Source organism: Stylophora pistillata, chromosome 3, assembly GCF_964205215.1.
Source record: "Stylophora pistillata chromosome 3, jaStyPist1.2, whole genome shotgun sequence".
Lineage (NCBI taxonomy): Eukaryota > Metazoa > Cnidaria > Anthozoa > Scleractinia > Pocilloporidae > Stylophora > Stylophora pistillata.
The window spans coordinates 48,640,965-48,665,964 of NC_142521.1; the positions used below are offsets into that span (position 1 = coordinate 48,640,965).

Sequence of the window (25,000 nt, forward strand, 5' to 3'; positions counted from 1 at the left end):
TATTCAAAAGACAATTCTTAACTGCACAAAGATTTCATCCTCACAAACTGGTCCTGTACGTGCTATCGTTTCTTTTCTTTTTCTTTGCTGGTGACATGCTAAATGATTGGTTTATATATATTCGGTTTCTTTCAGGTTTGAAACTACCAGAGCATAATGAACGCCCGTATGACATCAGTTCCTTACAGGATTTTTCTGTTGATTGGTCTCATTTATCAGGTGCACCAAGTGACAACTCTCTCCAGCAGATCAGGTAAAATGACGTGAACAGACCGGCGATCAAAATTACAAACTACTCTTTGGTCGGGAGCATTTACATCAGGCTCAACGTCAAGTGTTATTCGTATGTACCGACAACTATGAACGACTCGTGATGTGTCGGGAGTCCTTTTTTTTTTAAAGAAATATCACATAACATGGTGCATGGGACGATTTAACGGACAACTGTCCTGCAAAAAGACTTTCCTGGTTTTGAAAGTGATTAACAACCAGTGGGAATTTTATCGAGCCCTTAAAGTTAACCTCTTTTCCCTTTATAGAAGTCATTTGACAGTAAAAAAAATTGTCCATAGTCGTTAGCCTTACCTCTGCTTTTAAGTGAAGTTTAAAGTAATGCTATGGATAATGAGTGCATGGCATTGACTAGACTCTTAAGATTGCGAGCCCTGTGCTTGCTTTGTAATTTTACCCGCGGTAACTTAGGATTCTCTTTTGGTATTAGAGAGGGGGCTATTCATGTTAAGGGCTGCATACTTCATTTCTTATTCAATGAAATGGTTGTTTGCCTGGGAAACTGAATTCAGTCCATCAGATTATTTGGTTATGAAAGTCGTTTCGGGAAGACTTCAAGAGCAAGAAAAGTCCCCTCCTTTAACTTAAGGAAAAAGACTGACTTTACAAAAAAAAAAAAAAAAAAAAAACTCATACGTATAGTTTGTTGGGCTCTGCCCAGAAGGGCTCTTCCGGCCAATTTACAGAATCATATGTATTCAGCTCGTTGCAGTAAAATTTAATTAAACCGTTCCTACCACAAATGATGAAAAATGTATTTACTTTTTTTTTTTTTTCTTTTTTGGGGGGGGGGGGACTTCACAGAATCATTCGACCTGCAATTTCCACAAAGTTTGGATGGATATGCAATAGTCGAGCCCAGCCTACTTCCTGACATGGAATCATTCACAGTCTGTTTTTGGATCAAGTTAATGACATATTCAGGGCCGCTAGCGCCAACAACGACTCTGTTGTCTTACTCTACCAGTAAATACAAGAAGGCTTTTCACTTGGAGACAAAACGGACAACCATTACGATAGATATTTACATGGATGATAATAACCTCCTGTAAGTTGATATTTGTTGTGCTTACTGTGTGCTTTCCTTCTAGAAAGGAATGGTAGGGTATATTGTATATTACTGGAACATATTGTCATGACCTTGTTTTTCGAGAGAAACAAATAGCTACCATAGGCAAACCAACGAAACGACGATTAGCAAGAGAAGATTGCAGAAGAGTGATACGGTTGTGCAGTAAGAGAATAGGTAGACCGTTTTTTAAGATACACAAAAATGACACAGTTGTTTTAATTGTATCCATTTTATGTAGTTCGAATTTTGATTTCATAACTGTCTTTCCAGCTATCTAAGGTTACCAAATAGCCTTAAACTTGAAGATAAAAGTTGGCACCATGTCTGCATCATTTGGTACCAAACACTTCCTATACCTATGACTGGTTTCTACTTTGATGGTACTCATGTCCTAACGTCACGGGCTTTCAGAGCAGGTGAGATGCCCTTACAGATTTACACTGTCTCGATTCTCTGCCCTATAATTACTTGATAGAATGGCGAGGTTCAGTATCAATACTACTTTACTCGTTTCCTATACCGCTATAGCCTGCAGTGCAGGCGGATTTTGGCGGGGCGAGTTGATGCTCAGGCCGCCATCTTGAATTAGAAAAACAGTGGAGGGTTGGGGCCTCCCCATTTTTTCTTTCCCCTCCCCCTCTCTCCTTCCCCAAACGTTTTACCTCGCCCCAACTCTCCACTGTTTTTCTAATTCAAGATGGCGGCCTGAAAAACCGATAGGAATATCTACTCGCCCCGACGAAATCCGCCTGCACTGCAGGCTAATACCGCTATTATGATCATATTGTTGTGAGATACCATGGCCTGGGAGGTGGGCGCTTAATTAGAGCGTGGGCACCTATTTGAGGAAATACCGCGAACGGTTGTCAGTGACAGAGACTGATGTGTCTACAGCTTCAGCGGAAGTCATCATCAAGGTCAAGAGACATCAAACTTGTCAAACAGCCTCTGATGATGATGATGATGATGATGATGATGACGATTTCTGCTCAGGAACTAAACCATTAATTTAGTGTCACCGATTAAAGTCTTCAGGCTAAGACTTCTCTCATTCGTGTGATCAAACCCCACAATCGAATATACGAATATAGTTTATATCTGACCACTTGCAGCCCAGAGGCTGAATTACGGGCGCAGTGTAAGGTTGAGAACAGACGTCAGCATATCAGGCGCCTCTGGCAGCCGCTTCAGTCTATCGATCTCACCTTCCCACCCATCCCACCACAGGGGAGGACATCCATCACACAGTAATCTCGTGTGTGGGAAATTAACGTCTCCTACCCCAACCCTGCAGGAGACGGGACCTCCATTTACTCGTCCCTGTCCGAGAAGACTAGAATATCTAATCATTTCTTGATGTTATAGAAAGGTAGCAAATTCTTCTCAATTATTTCAAGACCTTGAGTGTTGGTCCGGCCGGGGCTCGAACCCTCGACCTCCCGCACAACAGTCCAGCGCTCTATCCATTGAGCTATCCGGGAGGCGGATAGCTCAATCGACTGTTACTATTGGCTTCCATTCGTACCATGTAACCACAAATTACCGACGGCATTTATGCAAATAAAGAATTTCTGGAGGAGAATATCTTTCAAGCGCTCAGTTTCGGTTTATTTTTATTTTTTTTTTTTGGACAAGAGTTTATGTAAATTAATCAGTGCACTGAAAATACCGTCGCCCTAAAATTAAATTGTCTTCTCGATCTGGAGCTCCCGTGTCAGTTCCTGGTTATACGGCGGACAAAACGTACTTGCTCAAGGAACGATTTTTCTTTCAAACTGTATTGCTGTTACAATGTAATCTCTTTTTCTTTCTGTGAGGAGAGAGAGCATTAAACGAGAAAGGACTGGGTCAAGATGAGATATAGATGAAAAAATTCCTTTTCGACCCAGCCACTTCTGGTCCACACTAAATTTTGTGTCACCATTCCTCCGCACGCTCGCAATTACGTTCACACACTCCACCTTGGGCAAGAATTTGATGAAGGCTTAAATAGGCACGATTTTACTATGCATTATGGGGCTGAAATACTGTAATGACGTGGTGCATTTCAACCCCAGATAAAGGTCTCAAAGGAGGCGGAACTTTGGTGCTTGGTGCTCGGAGGGATGGGTCTGGTGAGTTCGTTGAACGTTTAAACGGAAGTATGAGTAACTTGAAGATCTGGAATAGAGAACTGACTGCACAAGAGATAAGTAAAGTACATGGCAGCTGCGACTTTACCAGAGGAAATGTATTCAATTGGTGTGAAAACGTGATCGCCCCAATGCTTCGAAAAGGCGTTAAAATTGTGTCACCCTCTACTACATGCATTTCCAGTTTACGTGAGTAAAATTCTGTATCATGGAGCGTTTTTGTATTCAATTTCGCAATCATTAAATAATTTTTTTGCCGTTGATTTACAGCTTCTCCTTTTGTAAAGGACATCTATTTTACTTAATTTCCTGTTTCTTCTTCAGATGGGGAATCGACCTTTACGAGACAAGAGAACTTCAAACTAGTAGGACATGTGGTTACCCAAAAGTCAGTGAGGGACGAGTTCACTTGCGCATTGCTCTGTTTACGATCTTGCAATTGTCAGTCATTTAACCTCTTCAAACAGGACGAGGACCAGTTCCTATGTGAGCTGAGCAGTGCGACAGGCAAACAGCACCAAGCTGATCTTATCTTAACCCAAGATAAAGATGTTACATATCATGCCATGTTGTACGACTGAGTGGCAATGCTAATACCTTTCTTCCCTCTTAGATATAGACAGATTTACGATTGGGTGTAAGAAAAAAACATAGTAAAAACAATGGCCAATGAGAACGGAGGAAAATATCACAAACAGCCTTTTTGAGTCAAGACAATAAAGGACACCCATGCAGACTAATAAGTTCAAAGTTTTGTCAATTAACTTTGCCTCTTTACTTTATTTGGCCCCAAACAGAGCCAATGATTCGTAGGTTTGTAGCTTTGGTCAACCATGCAGCTATTAAAGCTTCTTGTTCGCTAACGACATTTGTCGAGTTATGTTTAAATAAGACATTGAGACCTACGTAAACTTAAGTGTTGTAATTCCTAAACTGTTGCCTTAGGAACAAAAACAAATAGAAAAGTAGTAGCTTATGCTTTCTTAGAGATTGCTGCGCTAGGTTCCAAGTTTTGCAATTTTTAGTTGAGAAGTTTTATGCGTGTCCGTTTAAATAAACATTGAGGTGTTGGAAAACAGTCGCCAAAATGTCTACACTTACAGGTATATGTTAAAACAGATATTTGAAAACTATCTTGGTAAGAATAAAGGGAACAGTTTATAACGAAACTAAGATGCTGCTTTGGTGGTAGAGTTTAACGAGATGATTTGGTTTTATCGATTGAGTTGATAATGTAAATTAGCCACCGTTAAAGAGGTTGTAAAGCTCACATTTCGTGCTTCAGCTCTTCGACAGAGCGAATGAAATGATCGAGAAGGATACCACGTCCCCAGCTGCGTCCCTAACCACTTCTCATAGGAATTAAACTTTCATAGGAACAGAGGTAAATATCGCACGAAGCCAAGGGGGAGACAAAAGAAATAATTCACTTAAAGTAGCCTGAAGCGAGGGAACACACACGTGAACGAGTATTACTTTTGGTTTTGCATCTGACGTTACGTTCATAAAGCTAAGATGTCCGTCGATCTCAAATGGAACGCACATGTAGATGAGATAGTAAAGAAAGTCAACAAGCGGCTTTACTTCTTACACCAATTAAAGCGCGCCCAGGTTAAGTCTAAGGAGCTCGTTTTATTCTATCTTACATGTGTTAGATCCGTTTTGGAATACGCATACGCGCTCTTTCACAGCAGCCTACCTCAATATTTATCAGTTGATTTAGAAAGATGCCAGAAGCGCGCATGACGTATAATCTTCCCTGATAAAGAATATCACGAGGCGCTATCGTGCACTGGGCTTATCTCGTTGCATGAGTGGCGCGAGAATATTTCCAACAAGCTCTTTTCTAACGTTCTTGCACCAAATCACAAGCTGCATAAGCTCCTGCCGCCCAGGAATGTATCCAGGGTGGATTTAAGGAAAAAGCGCGCTTTTAATTTACCTGTGGTTCGTGCGAACAGGTGCCATGATAGTTTTATCTTTCATCATTTATGCACGCTTTGTATAAGCTGACTCTATTTATGTAACCTAATTTTTAATATTTTAAGTATGTTACCATTTTTATATATTTCTTAAATTTGTCAATGAATACGTAATTCAACCTTTGGTTGCAATGTTTTTCAAATAAACTGTCTATCCCTACTGTCTGCCTATTCTGATCGGTTGAGAGCTAAGATGGGGCGAGATTTCATTACCAATCATAGACGAGAGTAAAACATAGCGAAAGCAGTCCTGCATTACCCACGGCAATCAATTGAAAGTTGCGCCACAGAAAACTTCTGTTTACTACTACTCATTGAGTGTCGAGTACTTAACCAATGGCAGCTCGTTTTGTTTACCGCAGAAAGCACATAAGGTACGACTGTTCATGAAAATAGAGGGCAGACGAATGTGTTCGTCTTCCAATAAAATAAAGACACTGCTGCGGCTACGCTGTCCTTTCCTTTTGCTTTTCTGATGTAGTATCAAAACAAACGCAATAAATTCCGTGACAATGATAGCTTAATTTGGGCATCGCAAGAATTCTGACAGACCAGCAAAGAAGATGGCCTCCCTTGTTAAAAATTCTTTGAAATGTTATCGAGAATTGTCCACGTTTCGCACCAACCGCTGGTGCAAATTACTTAATGACGAGCGAGTTAAAAAAATCGTTAAGTGTTTCTTTTTAAGTGAGATTGGTAGGCATGCTGCATTTTGCTAATATGACTGGCATTTCAAACCTCTTGTCAACTATAGGGCGTATGCTGGTCCACTAACTATCTTTTAGCTATACAGTAGCTTTCCTTTGCTTTCATGATCACTTATTGTAAGCTATTTTAAGGGGTACCTCAACCCCTCAACCCCATTCCCGCTCTCTGCCTCTACAATGCCTTACATTTCTAGAACTAGATGATGCCAAATTCAGTCCATTAACGTTTCCAAAAATTCGGATCATTCGTCATTTTCCTCTGATAGTTTTCATACCACTTCTGTACCACACTTAAAGGTACAAAACTCTCAGAAGGGTTCGGGGTCATTTGCCCCTGAGTAATGGCAAACGATGAAGCAAAATTGAAGAAATTCTCCAACATTTTTTGCGTGTACTCCACAAATGAGTTCAAGTTTGATGGCGTTGTGTGACTCGCTGGAGTCTGCTGGGCTAACTGGTCCAGGGGCTCTATTGAGATGCCAATTTGAGCTCCCACCTGACCAAGAGCCATGCCAGCATTCATTCCAAACGGATTCTGTACTCTTTCCTCTGGCCTTGCCTGAAAAACAAGTGGCAAAATAAGTTTGACAATTATGTTCAGCTTCTAGCAAAATAATTAATCACCAATTAAGTGTGAAAGTTAGAAGTCATTTACCTCCTTGGGGAGAAACGGACCTTTGTGACACTGGCAGTGCTTATAGGCTACCTTGGGTAGGGTGCAAGAAGTGAACATTACAACGTTTGCTTTACAGCTGCAAATTTGTCTTTTTTTTTAAGACAGGTGTACATTTATGTGAGTTTATATCATACCAAATAGCATGGAAGCTCTGTAGGTCCAGAGTTGACTTTGCAGACTTATACTCTTACGTTTTGTGGCAACAAATTTTTACAATTCATTTTCTTCAGCTTGGAACTAAAATTTTTCATTTGCTTCCACGCTATCAAAAATTAACCAGGAGGAAAATCTAAAATTTTAAACTTTTATCCACCGTTCATCATAACATAACCAAAGGAAAGCGTGTGCTCTGATTGTTCAATTAAGTGTCCACCATTTGCCCATGGGTATACACTGCTGACATGAGCAAATGCAAAGACTAGTTTTCATGCACTTGTTTTTTCTGGTCACTTAAGATTTGTTACATAAAAGGGAACTATTTTGCTACAATGTGTCATGGTTATGATGTAAAGCAAATGGTAAATACCACAGCATACACCTTTGAGCATTAGATGCACTTGGGAGGATTGCTAAGCACTCAAGAAGCTAAACTTGCTCTCGGCTATTGCCTCGCACCACTCTTGTCCTTCTTTAGTGCTTAGCAACCTCCCATGTGCATCTCTAACTCAATAGTGTATGCTGTGGTGTTTACCATTTGTTAAATAAAGTTTACTGTATCATCCACCTATTAGATACATTATTTGCATTTGAGCAAAAGCATGGGTCAAGAGAATTTGAAAAATTTTATATAAACTCTTGTGTCTTGGTTTTCTTACCACTACCATATTTGTAACTCACCTTTGCAAGTTTAAATATAGCACTTGGCTTATTGTTGCCAATGAATCCAAGCAACTGTGATGTTGGTCCTTCAGGAGTTGGATAACAGTAATAAACTCCTCCACCCATCCCATCTGGAAAGGGTGTTACACCCGTCAAAAAGACAACCACATGGTGAATTCTGTCAGCATCAGCTAAGTTGAAAACAAATTGGGTCGGTCCGACTTGTTGGGCATCTGTTTGAACCTAACCAGAGAAAATAAAATAAAAATTTTAAATACATACTCTTTATTCCCCATATCAGCCTCTTTGAAGGATTCACAGTATTAGTATACTTAAGGAGGCCCCCCGAGTTTCACATGCTTCATGATAAAGAAGTGATATTCTAGCTTATAAATTCACCATTCCTGAAACTAGTTGGTTGTTGGCTTGATTTACAGCCTGAATAATTTGTAAAACTGACAAAACTACAAACAAGATTCAAATGCTATAGTTGGTTAATCTTTGATGCTCAGCTGAGATGAACAAGCAAGTTAAGCCGTTACTATCCATTTTCATGTACATATATGCACAATCGCATCTCAACCAAAGAGATTCAAAATTCCTTTTTTTAACTGTATCAGGTTTTCTTGTTGCAAGGTTACAAGGTAAGGCTTGAGTGAAGCAAAAACTTCAGTAATGAATTTAGAAAAATTTTCCAACATTTGACTCTTAATCTACACTTAGTGAATATAAATAAAGAGACATGCAAACATGGACATCACTGTGCTTATTTACGGATGGTAAGGCATACAAAACACACAAGCCTGCCATGAATGCCATTGCAAATCATACACCACACTCACATATCAAAAAATTGTTTCATGCATAAGGGAGGCTTCTATGACATTTGAAAAATAGAGGGAACATAAAAGATGGATAAGAGTTACTCCAAGTCAAAGATGGCTGTCAAAGCAAAATGAAATAAAAAAAAAAAAAGGACCCAGTACTGTGGTATTAAAGTTTAAAGAAAACTGGTAGAATCAATTTCTTCATTATGGATTTCTACACGTGACAGAAATAACAAGCTCCTAATCTAATATTGTTTAATGGTACAAGTTAATTCTGAACGATCTACCACAATATTCAAGGTATTATATAAATTTCGAAATTTTCAGGTTCTGGAACTCTCTTTTGCGACTACAACATTCTTCGTCTATTTTTCTCAAACAACTCAGATTTCAAAAAAGCAAGAACTCCCAAATTGTAAGGCATATTTGGGCTGTATAATTACCACACAATACATTTTAAAAACTTTTCAGCGAATTCAAAAAAGATATATAGACCTGCATTTTCAACTAAATAGAATAGAAAAAACCCCTCACGATCCGAGAGATCGATTGCCCTATACACGCAGGTTCAAGATATAGAAGAAAATGTAGGTTTCTCGGTGTAAATGAATGGTTTCTTTCGAAAACGATCGTTAAAAAACATCAACAACAACAAGCAAGCAAGCACGTGTACGTATTATGACAGATTCTTGAGATATATAATGCATGGTCGATATATTTACGAGAAGCAGTGAGCTCACCAAGATAAATACTGCTACATTTTCGGTTCTTCGACAACAATAAAACCTCTCAGTTAATTTAAAAAGGTACTCACTAAACGTCCAGAGACAATGCATCCAAACATATCGAAGCAGATCGCAGCTCAGTCGCGAATCCACTGTGATCATCAGTTCGAAGTGGATGTTTTGGTCCTCGTCTAAAAGACGTCACACTTCTATTTGACCAGCGGTCAATTGATGGTAATGAAAATTACTTAATGTGACAGTCATACAGTGTCCAAGTTTTGGACGAAGAGGTTGATCAACTGACGGCCTTTACAGTCCTTCATGGTACTGCATGGTCCTTCATAGCTATGCATGGCCATATCTACCCAAATCCTGTCTGACCATCTGGCTAGCTGGCTGAGTGACCTGTTTAATTGACTGCCGACTGCTATTGACAGACTTGCATGTCGGGTGCACCCTCCACAGTGCCGTTTTTGGGGTTGAGGGGCCTGGGTAGTTAAAATTTTATTTTTGGCTTCTTAATGGCCATATAACTTTTAAAATATGTGTCTTTCTGTTTTTCCTTTATTCTCTTTCTCTTAATTAGTGTTCGCGGATTTCCTATATTTGGTGTTCTTTTGACTAAGAACACATTTTGGTCAGGTGCCAAAGTTTCCAAAACTTAATACTTATTCTCCGTCAAAAATATGATTCTTTGCTCATTATGGCTGCGGTGCGCGAAGAAAAAAGAAAACCTCTAAAAACTAAATTTAAGATTTTTCCGACTGACTGTATCGTGTGATTTGATATATGTTTTGAATTCAACAGGTTATGATAGCTTGCACGACAGTAACTCGAACAGAATTCAAAGTGAACTCAGTTGAACTCAATAAAAAAAACAAATTCCAGGATAAACTTAAGGTTTCTTGGAGCAAAAGCTGACGCTAGAGCATATTAGAAGTATTCTAAACTCATTTTTACATCATTTTTTACCAAACAAGGAAATTTTCTTTGCCAAGCGCGAAAAACTTAAAGATAAGGACCCGCTGCCACCCGCTAGATTCAAGACATGAATTTTTGAACTATTCTTCGGTCGCTTGATTTCTCGCTGTTCTGAACTTCGTTTCATCATGAAATTTCTTTGGAAAATCCCTGGCTAGAGGAAATTCAATTGACTTTTCGACAGCATCATGAGTGAATAATCCATTGTTGCGTGTCATGTGCAGTTTTAGAGCGCATCCCATTTCAACTCAACTTGATTAACGCTGATTGCAAAGCAACAAAGAAAATCACGTGGATATTTGCTTTTAGAGATTCTGAAGAATTTATATACTTTTCTGGGAATTAGACAGATTTTACAGCGTGGCTAGTAACTTGATAATCTTACAAAGGCTTGGAGATTAAAGACTGTTGCCAATCAACGTTTTGAAATGTGGAGACAACCCAACGAGATTTTCATGGTTACGTTTCTCCTAATTCTGATGTTCTCACCAGGTAAGTAAAGGTTACACATTTTCACCTTTAAAACCGAGTTTCAATGGAAACGTCATCTGCAAAAAATTATGATAGTCATTTTTTTGGGTTTCTTAAGAGGAAATGTGTATTTGGTCTGAAGACCTGTAGCTCGTGCTGGTTTTTATTACTCAAGCAAACTTCAGTTTATAACAAGAGATAATTGTTATTGTAAGTATTTTATTGCTTAAAATTGATCGAAGAAGCTCTGACTTTTGCCTGCCGTAATTTGGCATCATTGAAACTGTCTAATAAAAGGTAACTGAGCAACTTTTATGAGCACCAAACTACATTTAAAACAGTTTAAAAACGATTCCTTTTTATCCTTTATGGCTTCCTTGGCAAACCAGTTGGAAACAATATTTTCCGCTGCTGTAGTCCACACAGACATAGCGCGGTTTAAAACCACTCGACATCGTCGCTGAAGATGAAAATATTGCTCGTCTATTCTAAAGCATTTTCCAAAAGTTGCAAATCAAAAATAAGTATAAATGAAGACCTCGTAATTATGTATCTGCTTAAATGCTGTCTTTAACATGAGACTGTTAGTAACTCAACATTTAACTCAATTTCCGGTGATTTATTTATATCGTTGTCGCACTGTAACCTTTGTCTAAAGCCACTCCATACAATAAGTGCTTTTGAAGTAGGGAAAGGTACTGAGCTAAAATAAAATAAGAGGCAAAAAAACACGAACATCCAAAGCGTGGACGCTAGCTCCCAGTTGGCTTGTTAGCTCAGTTGGTAGAGCACTGCACCAGTATCGCAGAGGTCATGGGTTCATACTCCGAACAGGCCTAAATTTTTTTTCAGGCCTTATTTTCACCACTACTTATATAGTCCTCATTACTACGAAGATCGCTCTAATATTCATTTCTTAACCACCAGTTCACGTGTATAATTTTCATATATTATCAGTCATTTGTCGTTTGCAGCACTTAATTCCAACTCACTGACCCAAACATTTTTTACTTAATTTTTTTTTCTGCAGTAACTCCGTTTGCCCTCCAACGCTTCAACTGTCCAAAAAGCTACACGTTTCCAAATGCTCGTCTTCAAGGTGGTCTCCAAGCTGGTCATTTTAAAAGACTTGGTCCTCCAGATGACACCGAACTTTGCGTTCAGCGGTGTTGTGATCAGAGGTCATGTGACTTAGTGGCGTGGATAGGTGAACACTGTTACTCAGTGTCTTGTTTCAGCCGTGAATTATGTAAACCAGTGAGGTTGGCAAGCTATAACAAAGGCATGAGACTCTTGTATATCGCATCGAGGGAAGACGCTGAAGATGAAGGTATAAAAATCTCCTATGAGAGCCAAAAAACTTTCTTCTTAAATGAGTGTAAAGAACTCTCGAGTTCGAAAAGTATTAAATCAATTGTTCTGTGATTGGACCACGAAACACTCTTCTCTCTTTCTCGTTTTCAGTTGAACCCGATCGAAGAGAAGTCAGTGACATTCTCCACTTGTCGCAAAATGACGCCCGCTTCATCAACATCTCAAAGACGTCATCGGTGATTGATTATGAAGATCCTGCTGTTAAGAAGTCCGCTATCCAAGTTAAAAGAATAATTCGCTCGTTGGAGGAGATTGAGGACGAAGAAGATTGTGGTTCCAACAGCACTTTAGTCAGAAACAGCCGCGAAACTAACTTGTTCAGCGGAAATTTCTATGAACGCGGCTCTGAAAGTATGAACTTCAAAATGGAACAGTCATCTGGCGGAGAGGATTGGGAAGGAGGCCTACTTAGTGAGTCAGGTAGCGAGCAGGACGATGACGTAACTGATGACATAATTCAAACTCAAACTCACCCAGTGACTGCAGTGAAAAGAACAGAAATGGCGTCTGTGGCCAGTCCGAGGGATATAGTTGAATTTGAATCTAGTTCGCAGTCTGGTAGTGGGGAGAGCTTATTAGATGACAGAATAGAGGAGGAGCTAAGACAAGAGGATGGGGAAGATTCCTCTGTTGATTTAAGTTCTTTAGGCTCAGGATTCATTCTTGACAAGAAGCATGCAGACAGGTCTGGTAAAATAAACAGAACGATCATGCAAGAGGTCCAACGTAATTTACGTAAAGTATGGCGCTATGCCGCGGCCAGTAAGAGCCTCGGAATGATGTCCAAGGGACCAAATAGTAAAGAACAGGAGCGGAAGGTGCAAGAGATTTATAACTTGGTGATAAAACATGAATCTGACCTAGTCAATCAGCACAGAATGAAGCCTAAGGAATCCGTAAAGGGTGAAAGCGGGGAATCAAGTTCGGAAGACGCTGATGAGAAGACACATGATGATTGGTGGGGTGAAGGAGAGGACGATTCAGACGAAACAAATGAATCAGGATCTGGTGTTTTACAAGAAAGCGAAGAAGAGGCACTCGTAGAATCGGTGGAGAATGACATCTCTGGAGAGAACAGTGGATTGTCGGATTCTTCAGGGTTGCTTGGTGAGAGTGGCAGCGGTTCAGGAATCAAAATTGATAGAAAACTGTTGAAAGAAGTTGAGCACAACTTGCACAAAGTTTGGAGATACGCAGCTCCTAAAAAAGACTTGGACATGGTTGCTAAAGGACCAAAAGGAGAGGAAGAGTTAGAAAAAGTGAAAAAAATTTACAATATGATTAGCAAACATGAGTCTGGCTCAGCATTTATAAATTATGAGATGCGAAAGAAAGCAAAACCTTTGAGTGATGGTGGAAAAACTCCTGGAAGTCATCGGAGGCATAAAAGCCGCAAAAGTAGAGATAAAGTTATAGGAATAGGACACAATGGCACTGAAGCAAAGTTGTACACACTTCAGAAAGCTAAGAACTATCGTTACAACAAGGACTTGAAAAATCTTAAACCCTGGGGTATGGGAGTGGAAAAATCCGAGCACAAACTCAGAGAGATGAATACAAAGAGAATTGGTCGGAAAGACAAGGCCGCTCGGAAGAAACAGAATTCTCTCGCTATCCTTGGACAACAGATGAAAGAGTTAGCAAAGAATTTAGACGAGAATTCTGATCCCATGAAGGATAAGGACACTTCTAAAGCGCATAAGCTTGCTGAGTCAAAGTCGGATAGAGGGAAGGATGCAGGAGACAGTCATGGAGCTAAATTAAAGCCTAAAACGAGCAGTGTGGAAGACAATTCTCTTAAGTTCAATGAACACAAACAGGTATCACTTAATAAGACACAACTAGAAATCGGTAAAACCTTAGAGGAGCTGATTTTGACAAGAATGGCCCAGCTCCAAAGTCAAAGGAAGCACAAAAAGCTAAAAGGAAAACAAGAGCATTTGAAGGATAATAACAAAAGTGAGGAAAAAGTAGAAGTGGCAAAAGAACCTCACAAGGGTAAGCGCAGCGTCCCTAGAAATCAATCGAATCTACTCGTGTTATATTTTGTTTAAAAAAAAATTAATATTCGGAATATACTCTGAATTCCCCAACTTTGAGAAATTGCTTAATTCATTTGCACTTGTAGCAAGCCATAATCAAGCGAGTTAAACGAGGCACAAATCGTGGAGGTGCATACGACGGTACCCGCATTTTATACACATCGCTTAAAATCACTTGCCTCACAGCTATTCAAAGCTAAAACTCTTTACGGTAGCCAACTTACATTATCAACTCAGTTGATAAAACCGATGTTACTTTTTTTTAAAACTTATACAGTTTTTTATGGTTGCCATACAAAGACTTTTGTCTTCCTACAACATCAATTTTCTTGCACTTTTTGCAACTCCGGTGCCTGTTGCAATGTTTTAAAATTTTCTTCCCTCACAGCTAAGCCACGGCTTAAGAAGGACAAACTTCTCATAGAACTGGAGAAACTTAAGTTTTTAAACGGACCTTCTACTGTTTATAACGAGAGTAGGTTTGTGTATCTCAAACAGTGTGGACTGTACGTGGAGGAATATAATGTATCAAAGGTAGGCAGGAGAAATATATTTTTATTGGGCCATCTTAGCAAGTATCTTTTGACAAGCCAAGCTTTCAAGGGCACTCAAAGAATTTTTAAAATAGACCCACAACTAATGGTACCTTCATTATCCCAAACGGCTTATGGTGATTTTGCCCTGTTGAAAGTTTCCCTTTATCACCTTTTCAAGTTCAACTCTTAACTAAAAACGAATTTGCTCCAAATCTTTCGAATCGTTTCCCTATCACAAAACGTAGTCATTTGCACATTCTTTTGCGTGTAGCAGAGAAAAACCACCATCTGAAAAATTTACAAATCGCGCTTCATTTATTTTTCTCAGACACGTGCCTCTTGGAACAATGATCTGTTTTCACCATATTCATACCTCTATGAGATGCCAAAGAATTATCACACGTGTAACTCTTCCCTGTGGATGAATAGCACAGATCTGCGAGGAGACGTTTTCTTGAGCTTCCGGGTCATGTCAATAAAAGGAAGTACCATGACTAATAATGCCAACATCTGTGAGAAGTACTGCTGCCAGGAGCCGCGCTGCCAGTCCTGGACACTGAGATTCCAGAAAGCAAGCACAGCTAATTGTCCCAAAGGTCAGCGATAAGATGTTTAGAGTTTCTCGCAAAAGGTCCTTTTTTAATGCTTATTTCAAGTGTTCATCGTGATTTTAGGCCTTATGTGGTATATAAATCTCAGTAAAACTCTCAATTTTTTCGATTCCTAAAGGGCTAGGTATTTCTAAGAAAGAAATCATAGGCTGCCTTTAGTGGGTGTTAAAGACAACCATTGTTTGACAGGAGATGTCTTAAAATCATTGATAATTAAGAAAAACTAAATTTGGACACCCAGCCCTATAGCGGTCTAATGTTTTACCAACTAAGCTGAAGGAAACTGGTTGGCAGGCCTACCCAAGTTCTTGGTTTGTATGTGAAACAACTTAATCTTGACGACGTATCATTATTTGTGAACCAGGATCTTTTTGCTGCTGGCTGAAAAGTGCCATACCTACGCCCATCCGGGATCAAGAACACTGTACATCTGGAATTGTGCACCGCGAGAGCACCAGACATCCGCCGTCTGGCATGCGATCAGCGGTTCCTCTAGGGGGACTGGGGACGGGCTCGTTTGAATTACGCGCCGACGGAACGATTCATGAATGGACGCTCGAGAACCAGTCTCCCGGAGGTTCAGCTAAGTTGAACAAGGGAGCACTTAATTTGGCTGTGTTTGGAGTAAGAGTGTCAGAAGTGGATAAAGATAAAAGCAAGGCAGTGCTGTTGAGAATCCATGCTCCTCGTGGGTACCCTGGAGTGGAGAGTTTGTCATACTCCGGATCATATCCTGTCAGTAAACTAACCCCCGGTAAGTAGACTGTTTTTTTTCTCCGTGTTTCTTTTTTCCTCCCTTTGAGTGTTTTAATCAAGACAGGAGTAAACCCTCGTCAAGAAGGATATCTGTGCGTCGGTAAGTAAGATTCATGTTTAAACTCTTGCAACAACAAACTTTTGTTACTTCTATGTTTTCCATAGCTAGAACACTTAACTTATTTTTCTTGGCTTATCCACAGGTGGTTCGATAACAGAGAACGTTGACATGAGTTTGTACGCCTTTCCATCATTTCATGTGAGAAAGCGTTACAAGTCTGCGGTCCCTGCGGTTGCCTTTACCTTAGGCATGCGTAATAAGGCTGACAGACCTTTGAATGTGTCATTCATGTTTAACTTGCCGTTAGGACAACAGGAGGATACAATTCGCGTGGGAGATAATTATGGAGAAGTTGTATTCACCAGGTATGTCATTGAGCACCGAAGTTTTTTCTGATAGTTATTCACTTGTTAAGAGGCCTGTACCTGCGGATGCTTTTTCTCGTTCTGAAATCCAGCATTGCAACCTAAGATTTGAAAAAAAAGTTAAAATCAATTCGTACTTTCTTCCTCATTCCAGAATGATAAAACCTTCGGACTGTGCGCATGCGTGCTCAAAGATGCCCAAATGTATGTCATGGACAACTAATGGACCCACATCGTGTCTGTTGAAGGACAAAATGCCGCTTCACGCCTGGGCCACCGGCATCGTGTCGGGCCTTAAGGGTGAATGGTCCGTGAAAGACTCCATGCTGACTTGTCACAGGCCTGGGTTTTTCCCCCAGAGTGGTAGCACAACACTATATGCAGTTGATGACGAAGACAGCTTGGAATCTTTTGCAGTGGCTGACGACTTCGGAGACATTTGGAAAAATTTTTCGAATACAGGCAAGTACATCACAGCGCTATTTTTTATATCCGACGTAAAGTTAGCAAAAAATTGTAGATGGTTGTGATTTATGTTTACATCGGCTTTATTTGGCTATTTATTAAAAAAGATTCTGTGATTATTTTCAAACAAAAGGGAAAAATTTCACTGCGCCCAATCTTGAGCACGCTGAAATCTGGATCGAAACCTTTACACTTTTTTATCTATTTTTTTTCTATTTCCAGGAATAATTGGTAATACAGCATCTGTTAATAACACTGGGCTACATGGTGCAGCGTCTGCGATGACACAGCTTCAGCCAGGAGAGAAGAAATCGTTGACCTTAATTTTGTCGTGGTTTTATCCCAACCGTGATATGGCCAAGGTTCACGTCGGTAACCTGTATTCGGCCCTGTTCAAATCCAGCCAGGATGCAGCAAAGCACATGCGCAAAGATCTGCTCCAAACAGTAGTCGATATTCATTCGTGGCACGAACCGATCGTTGGGTCTGCACCTGCAAGAAAGGAACCAATCAATGACAAGGTTAAGCATATACCCAAAGGTCCGGATGAGAACAGAGTCAATGAGCTTCCTGATTGGCTAAAAGATTTGCTTGTGAACAGTATGAGCTTCTGGAGGTCTGGGTTCTGGGCAGAAGATGGCCGATGGCGACAGTGGGAGGCTTTTGACTGTAATGATATCGACACCATTCAAAATGATATGCAACGGATTATTCCTTACACTCTCTTCTTCCCAGGTATTTTAACTGTCAATTCTGCTTTTTGTTAGCTCTCTGATGAAATAATTTACTGAAATGATTTTGAGATTATTGTAATCATTATCTTACGTTTTGCTACACTTTGCAGAATTAGTGCGAGAACTTCTAACAGCTTGGGCCGACAATCAATATTCAACGGGTATGCTACAAGAGGCACTTACTTCCGGTTGTCTAGGACCGACAGGGAAGCTTGGTAATAATGCTGCTAAATTACTTGTGTTGTCAACATAATACTCCTTACTAATAATTAAAAATTGCTACACAGGTAGGTAAGAGAGGGGTAGGGGAATCTCGTCATAAATGTCATTAATAAAATTGATGAAATCAACGAGAAGAGTATGACTCGTAGGGATAGTCTATGGATGTGTCATATGAAGTATCCGCGTTCACAGAACAGCTGGTTGACTAAGTTTCTCCTTTCCATTTTCTGAGTGTGCGTTTACTTCCCTTTTTGTTCTTACCCCTTTTCACTTGATTGATAGGAGTTAAAGCCGAGTCGGGAGTAGATGAACATTCACATCTACACTCATTCAAAGATTCCTCCTTTTCTTTTGCCTTATAGATTACTCTGGTGGCCGAGTGATGGCGGACACAACAGCCATGTTTGTGGTTGGACTTTATCACTATTTTCAATGGACCGGTGACCAGACCACACTCGACCGACTTTGGCCAGCGGCTAAAAGAGCAATGGCCTGGGTCATGGTGGATTCCACTAAAGGTTTACTCAATTACATTCATATGCTGTTGTGTGTTTCTGGACATATCGGTATTTTCACAATCCATAACGTATGATTTGAAATGACTCAACGAACACACTGAGTAGAATACAATCAGCTTATCGAAAAACCCTGAATATATCTCTCATATCTGATTTTTAAATGCAAATTAATTCAATTATTCTGAAAGAAATCCTTCCCGCATCACATAAGATATAAATTGTTATCACAAAACAGAAACCAAGGTGATCAAAAGAAGCAATTCAACAAATTAAAAAAAAAATAGAGCAAGTTAGATCTCTAAATTATAACAGGCAAACGATCAAAGGAAGGGAAACTATAATTGAACATGAATAATGGGGGTAAGTTTCTAAAGAAACTGTGATGCTGCGTCGGTGGGGGTAACAAGGTAATTTGGTAATATCAACCAAGTTGAAATTGTAAATTGGCCACCGTAAAGAGTTAAAAAGCTGACATTTCGAGCGTTAGCCCTTCGTCAGAGCGAAGGACGAAGGGCTAACGCTCGAAACGTCAGCTTTTTAACTCTTTACGGTGGCCAATTTACAATTTCACTTTAGTTGATATTACCAAGTTACCTACAATTGAACACGATGCGATTGGCTTTATTTCTGCTCATTGACCGGGAAGGCGGCGAGAGTCTTTCAGACCACTAACAGAGCAAACGAGAGCGAAGTCAATGTAAGATCGGATCAGATTTAGAAAGTCATTTGAGAAGTGCTTTAACAATTCTTCTATTTATCCTCAGGTACTGGTCTTCCTTTTCGGAAAGTTAGCACGTACGACATCGTAGCGTTGGATAAATATGACCACGACGCGTACAATTCCTTTGTGTATCTCTTGGCCTTGAGAGCCGCGCAGGAAATGGGAATGATAAAAAACGATACCAAGTTTACCTCTAGCATCCATCACGCTTTTAATCAAGCACAGAAACGCGTCGACGTTGAGCTGTGGGACGATAACAAGCAGTATTACCATGCCTGGTGGGATATGGAATATGGCTCTCCTGAGTGGATCATGTCAGATTCCTTATATGGTCAAGTCTGGGCTTACTCCCTTGGTCTGGGAGATCTGGTGCCTCGCAGTAAACTGAAAGAACATTTATTAAGCGAAGTTGAGAGAAATGATTCTCCTTTTGGGCTAAAAGTCTTGAATACAGGTGAAACAGAAATCACCCAGGAGGACACGTCAATCATTTTAAGCCATCACGTTCCCGGATGCAAATCGTTAGAGAATATAACGAAGCATAATTCAGTTTGGATGGGCGCAGACGCCGACTGGTCCTCTCTCATGCTTCATTTAGGTGAGTTAAACGCCAAAACTCGAACTTTTTCATCAGCCCTCTCAATTCCAATTTTAATGAAGGATCAAAAAACATTTATTGCAGTCTCACCCGCAAGGTACAGACTCTAAAAGAGACTCATAACAGGTGTCTCGGTGATGTTATGGTTTGCACAGTGAATCACAAATCGAGACTTCTAGGTGTCAGTTTCAGGTCCCGGCTAGTTTTTGTTATCCAGAAAATCACGGCGAATTCTGTATGAAGTGGACACACACATAATCCATGCTCAGCTGGTGTCCGCTAAACCCTTTTACTCCCAAGATCTAGAAGCTAATTCTCCTGATATTGTTGGGATAAATTCCTTTCCTACTATAATGAACTAAAATATTACACTTTAAGAAATAACAGAAGACAAAGGCCATTACCAATATCCTATTCATTTAAAGACACAGATCCCATAATTGCGCTTAACCGCGCTAAAAAATCGCTCGATCACTGGCGCTCCACGCTCAATGATCAATGGAATATTCATGGCCTCATTTCAAGCAGTGGTTATGGACTTGACGGGCTGCCTTGGGCCACTTCTCACTATTCCTTCCACATGGTTCTATGGCACATACCTCTCGCAGTGTCAGGTCAGCAGTACTTTGCTCCCAATGCATCACTGACTTTCTGGCCCAAGTTTCCAATTCCGTTTAGTTTACCTTTCTTCACGCCCAGAGCGTCGGGGACAATTGAGGGAGCATACGTGAATGAGAATGATAGAGACGAAGATGACAGTGAAGAAGAAGAAATGTTTACGTTTACTGTCAAATCAGGTAATAAACTAATATTCGATGACAAGGCCCGCAATCTGCCTAGCCAGCTCCACAGTTTCCTTTTAAGCGCATTGGCTGCCATTATATATATAGACTTTACTAAAGTTATTTCAGTTTTACGCATTGAAGGTAGTGTAGTCATCAGCTACAGCGGTATCTGTTGTTTTCCCAAATTTGCGAATACGGTATTCGAAAAAAAAAAACGGGTAGAGTTGAAAAAAGATGCCCAGTTCTATGATGTTATTTTCCTTCCCAGTCGTTTTAAGCTCTCTTTGCTCGTGTACGAAGAGGTGAGAGAGTAAACGGTAGTGCAACTGAGACCATGGTAGGTTCCTTACAGCTCTGGCAGTTGACATTTACGAGGTATTTTATAATTTTATTTCATCTTTGTATTCCATCTTGTTGTGGGTCTGGTCAGGAATAAGTCGCGGAAGATACCAGAATACAGATAACTTAGATTGTACCACCAGGTATCATAAGACAATTTCAGGTTTGGTTATTGTCTTTATCTCCTTCAGGCGAGATTACCTTAAAAGAACTCTCAATCTTTGGAAGCAGGTATGGGGAAGGCAAAATATCAATAAAGCAAGGAGAAACAGTCACATGGTCACGCCCCAAGCAAGATGTGAAAAACATATTACAACAGCTGTGAAGATGTTACGCCGCTTCAAGTGAACTGTCACGCACGATAAGGATGGCGGGTTTCTTCAGAACTTTTACCCGAACTGTAATAACTGTTTTTTCCTTTTTATGTATGAATAATCATGAATGCAGTAATTTACTGGATTAAATTAAGATAAGAATGGAGCACAGTGGTACCTGACCCGACAAAAACATCTAAATATTTCAGTTCCTGAAACTGATTATCAGGATATGTCTGCATCTATCAATTTGCGCTTTTGAACAGACATCTCTACCCGTATGAGGCATCTCTCCTTACGCAAGAGATAATTTACAGTGATGCTGTGCGTGTACACAGCGGCCGGTAAGAATAGCTCTGTTTACTACTCATCCGGTGTAGCGTATAAGCGCATGACAATTTTTCATTTACTTACTATGACTGTTTAAGCAGCCCTCCAAATCAAATTTGGGGTTCGTTTTTTACAAATATTTGAGGTGCATCTAGGCACTCGTGGAATGTGGATATGTTGACGAAAAATAAATGGCCAAGATGTTTAATTCAAACCACAAACGATAACGGTTCCCCCCACCTCCTCCTCTCCTCGTCTCAAAAAGTTAAACCCCGACAGAAACGTCCGTGATAGAGAAGCTTTGTCCCCATAACATTAATAGAAAGGTAAAAAAAAAAAAAAATTTAAAAGTCACACCATTGGTGAACCCACTGATATACTGTGCATAATATAAGTAGGGCATGCTTGATTTTTCTAAGAGCCAATAATCCTGTTATTCCAGGAAACCGAAATAAAGTCGTGATCTTCACAAAAGTCCTCCCAATTGATCCACTTTATTAAATAAACGGCCCGCTATCTTTAGTAAGAGTTATGCTCTCCCTGGACTCCTAAGGCCGTACTAACGCCATGAAATTTGCGCAGTGAATCTCTCTCAGAAAAAACAAACTATTTTGCATTTTATTTTCAAATCATTGTTGTTCTAATGGAGGTTATACGAATAAATGTTAAGGAACAATTTAATCAGAAGACAGGAGATTTGCGTTGGAAGGCATTATTGTTTGAACTGTTTTGGTGGTTACAAGTCTTTTTCAAAATTTTTCAAATGGACGGTGCATCACTTTGTTAAAGAAATTACAGCATTAAATAATCCGGTCAAGAGAAAAATTTCATATGAAGTCATGAGGGTATTTTATTTCATTTGTACCCACCTACTTTCTCCGCTTTTTTTCCTCTCAAATTAAATGCCGCCCTCAAATGTTCTGAGATGAAATGGTCGGTAGACTCTTCCCGTTAATTCGCTGAGAACAGACTATCACGATAATGCATGTCGGAGACTCTTTGGAATCTGTAGTGGAGGGTACACTAAATAAGGGATGCTTCTTCATGTCAGGTGTGACCGAAGTTAAACTGAACGAAAAAAGAGCAAATTAAAATTAGCAAGGTTGAATTGAGAATTTTTGAAGATATACGGAAATTGTCTGTCGAAGACATGTACTTAATTCAGCTTTGTTTTATTACTATTGCATTAGATTCGAATTTTATGGAAATTTTTCTTTGACCTTGGCTGTGCTGTCAACTTCAAACCAATTATGTCATAGTCATGGAAACGATAGGAAGGTGTTAGCGAAGTAAAACAGGAAACCTCCGTAACATATGAACCAAAAAAAACCTATTTTACCAGCACCGCCTACTCCTTCATAATAAGTTTATTGTCGTTTAAATTGTGTCATTGATTTGAAATATCTCCCTTTTTTGAATTGAGATTCGAGTGTAAATAGTCAATTAATCACCTTCTGGTAATGTTCAGTTTTATGCATACAAGTCTTCAGCGATGGCTTTTAATTTTACATGAACGTCGAGCAAGAGTAACAAACGTCAGTAACCTTCAGACACATCATGATCATGTTACATCTGATGAAAAAAAAATAAGAAGGATTAAAACCCGTAGTTATGAGGGTTCAAAAGGTACTTAAACGGAGAAAAACTTGATATTTAGCAAGATTTTACAAAAGTAAATAAACGTTGCATTTCGCACACTGATTTACAGTAAGCTTGAATGTTTCAGTTTGTTTTCATTCGGTTGTTTTAATCGCGTCTATTCTCTCCCTCCTCTTTGCCTCTAAAGTGCTTTTTGAAAGCAATGCCGGTCAAAATATACTTAATTCTTAAATATCGCCGCAGCTTCCTGTTTGATTCCATGGTGTATTCGCGAAGATTTAAGCGTCTCATGATTCGTGAAATGTTCTGGTCTTGCGGTGTCATTTTGTAATCCTATCTTATACTTTTTTCTCCCCCGTTGACATGCACAAGTGGAACTTTCACTTGTGCATGAAAAATTGTATGATACAATTTACAGTTTTTCCTTTGCTGCGATACAATGTTTTATCACCTAAGTGACTTCATTGAGAAAATCTTACTAAGGTCTCTAAGTAAAATATTAGAACCAAAAAAAGCTGTGTTTAACTTAAAATTTCCAATAACGATGGGGTTAATTTTCAGTTTTTTAAGTCTCTGGTCGTATCCTGTCATCAGAATTACTAAGAATTTTATTCAGTCACATCATTGATAATGGTTCCGATTAGAACGTCAAATTATCACTCGCAGGTTTTAAGCTAAGATCGATTACCATGGTTTTCACCATTGGGCATAGCAACCATTCGAGTTTACAAGAGAGCTTCAGGTAAAATTCATAATCAAAGAAAAGAGAAAGGATTCAACGTGCATTAGTTTTCATAAATTCAGATTTATTCTGCTTCGCTTGGAATTGCAAGTCGGTCCTAAAAATAAAAACAGAACAAAACGGACACAGGTGAGGAGAATCACTTTCAGCAGTTTAAACCAGGTACGCTCACGAATAAGATCGAGATTTTTGTACGCTTGTCAACAGCTATCAAGTGAACGTAAGTCATTCAAGACCGATTTTAGACACTTTCGTAAGCTAGCATATCTAAATCTAACTTAAATCTACCATATTCTTAAATTATATACTTTCGTCGATACCATTATTCAAGAAATTTAGTTCTTGCAGAGAAAGGAAAATTGAATGGTTTGTCGCTGCCCCTTTGTACAAGAACATGATTCAAACTGGGCTGGCATAAGCTACTACTATTGTCTTAAATGAATGCAAAGCAGTAGTTTCTTCCATCTGGCTCATTAATATAGCAGAAAACCTGTTTGAAAAATATTTTGAGAAGGCGCGCTATTCATCTGTCTAGCTAAATAATCAGCCAGCAATTTTAAAGACGTCGCAGCAGAAAATGATCTCCCTATCCGAGCTTGCTAGGAGGCGGAGTAAGTATAAGTTTTCTCCACTAATCTCAAGTAGAGCATGACAATTAAAGTCTGTGGTGCTGAAGTGATCCTATGCGACATTTTCCTGCATCGGTTGCTGAAATCGCGACCGAAACAAATCTTTTAAAGAATAAACCGAATAGTGAGGTGTAATCCCACAAAAATAAATCCCTGTTGTTGAGCAACTACGACTACATGTAGCTACGCTGAACATCCATGCAGACGGTGCATGATCGAGTGAGACTACTTTCCCTCCCTCTCTAAAAACTCACACTGAAACTCGCTAGGGGCAAAGATTTACTGTCTCATGCAAACGATCGAACCTTGGGAAGCGAAAATCGTGCAGAAGAAAGCAAGATTGAACCAATAGAAAACCTTTCTAGTTCAAAAGGAGGACAAATTATTTAGGTGATCATTCAAGCTATAATTTCAACAAAGCAAGTTCATTTATTAAGTCTATTAACGTTACGCTGTGCATAAGAACATAAGGGCCAACTCTTGCCAGCTTCTACCTTGACATTCTACCTTAATCGTGATTACAATTTCCGCCCGGGTTCTGTCGTCACTCCTAATTAGCTATTCTTGCTTTTTCTA

General features: G+C 39.6%; 4 protein-coding genes across 4 annotated transcripts in view; 3 read left to right on the top strand and 1 right to left on the bottom strand.

Annotated features, from left to right (window-relative positions):
- Positions 1-5,637, top strand: part of LOC111337932 (C-reactive protein 1.4) — a 6,872-nt gene extending 1,235 nt beyond the window's left edge. Inside the window, exons 2-6 of the mRNA XM_022944329.2 lie at positions 136-253; positions 1,096-1,339; positions 1,634-1,779; positions 3,421-3,684; positions 3,820-5,637. Of these exons, the coding sequence (XP_022800064.2) occupies positions 157-253; positions 1,096-1,339; positions 1,634-1,779; positions 3,421-3,684; positions 3,820-4,076 (1,008 nt within the window). The 5' untranslated portion in view covers positions 136-156 and the 3' untranslated portion in view covers positions 4,077-5,637. The remainder of the gene's footprint in view (positions 1-135; positions 254-1,095; positions 1,340-1,633; positions 1,780-3,420; positions 3,685-3,819) is intronic.
- LOC111337941 (protein Hikeshi) lies at positions 5,108-9,473 on the bottom strand. The gene is made up of 3 exons (XM_022944338.2): positions 9,321-9,473; positions 7,698-7,922; positions 5,108-6,743 (listed from the first exon to the last, which is right to left on the bottom strand). Exons 1-3 carry the CDS (start codon positions 9,348-9,350, stop codon positions 6,405-6,407), a joined length of 594 nt encoding a protein of 197 aa, XP_022800073.1. The 5' UTR covers positions 9,351-9,473; the 3' UTR covers positions 5,108-6,404.
- Positions 9,474-10,287: 814 nt separating this feature from the next.
- On the top strand, positions 10,288-21,928 carry LOC111336726 (uncharacterized). The gene is made up of 14 exons (XM_022942874.2): positions 10,288-10,704; positions 11,714-12,013; positions 12,148-14,055; positions 14,488-14,633; positions 14,964-15,231; positions 15,611-16,000; positions 16,206-16,428; positions 16,583-16,890; positions 17,116-17,628; positions 17,738-17,842; positions 18,212-18,367; positions 19,132-19,686; positions 20,112-20,483; positions 21,002-21,928. Exons 1-14 carry the CDS (start codon positions 10,641-10,643, stop codon positions 21,133-21,135), a joined length of 5,442 nt encoding a protein of 1,813 aa, XP_022798609.2. The 5' UTR covers positions 10,288-10,640; the 3' UTR covers positions 21,136-21,928.
- A 1,919-nt stretch (positions 21,929-23,847) lies between these two features.
- The window catches only part of LOC111336958 (voltage-dependent calcium channel type A subunit alpha-1-like), a 42,849-nt gene continuing 41,696 nt past the window's right edge, over positions 23,848-25,000 (top strand). Inside the window, exon 1 of the mRNA XM_088751883.1 lies at positions 23,848-23,957. The gene's annotated coding sequence lies outside the window, so the exon portion shown is untranslated. The remainder of the gene's footprint in view (positions 23,958-25,000) is intronic.

What these genes read in the sequence shown, in the direction of transcription:
- LOC111337941 (XM_022944338.2), bottom strand. Translation starts at nt 9,350, where the DNA reads ATGTTTGGATGCATTGTCTCTGGACGTTTA. An exon ending in GCATTGTCTCTGGACGTTTA is followed by an intron (nt 7,923 to 9,320) that starts GTGAGTACCTTT and finishes TTCTCTGGTTAG; the next exon opens with GTTCAAACAGATGCCCAACA. An exon ending in CTATATTTAAACTTGCAAAG is followed by an intron (nt 6,744 to 7,697) that starts GTGAGTTACAAA and finishes CTTGTTTTTCAG; the next exon opens with GCAAGGCCAGAGGAAAGAGT.
- LOC111336726 (XM_022942874.2), top strand. Translation starts at nt 10,641, where the DNA reads ATGTGGAGACAACCCAACGAGATTTTCATGGTTACGTTTCTCCTAATT. An exon ending in AATTCTGATGTTCTCACCAG is followed by an intron (nt 10,705 to 11,713) that starts GTAAGTAAAGGT and finishes TTTTTTCTGCAG; the next exon opens with TAACTCCGTTTGCCCTCCAA. An exon ending in CTCTCTCATGCTTCATTTAG is followed by an intron (nt 19,687 to 20,111) that starts GTGAGTTAAACG and finishes ATTCATTTAAAG; the next exon opens with ACACAGATCCCATAATTGCG.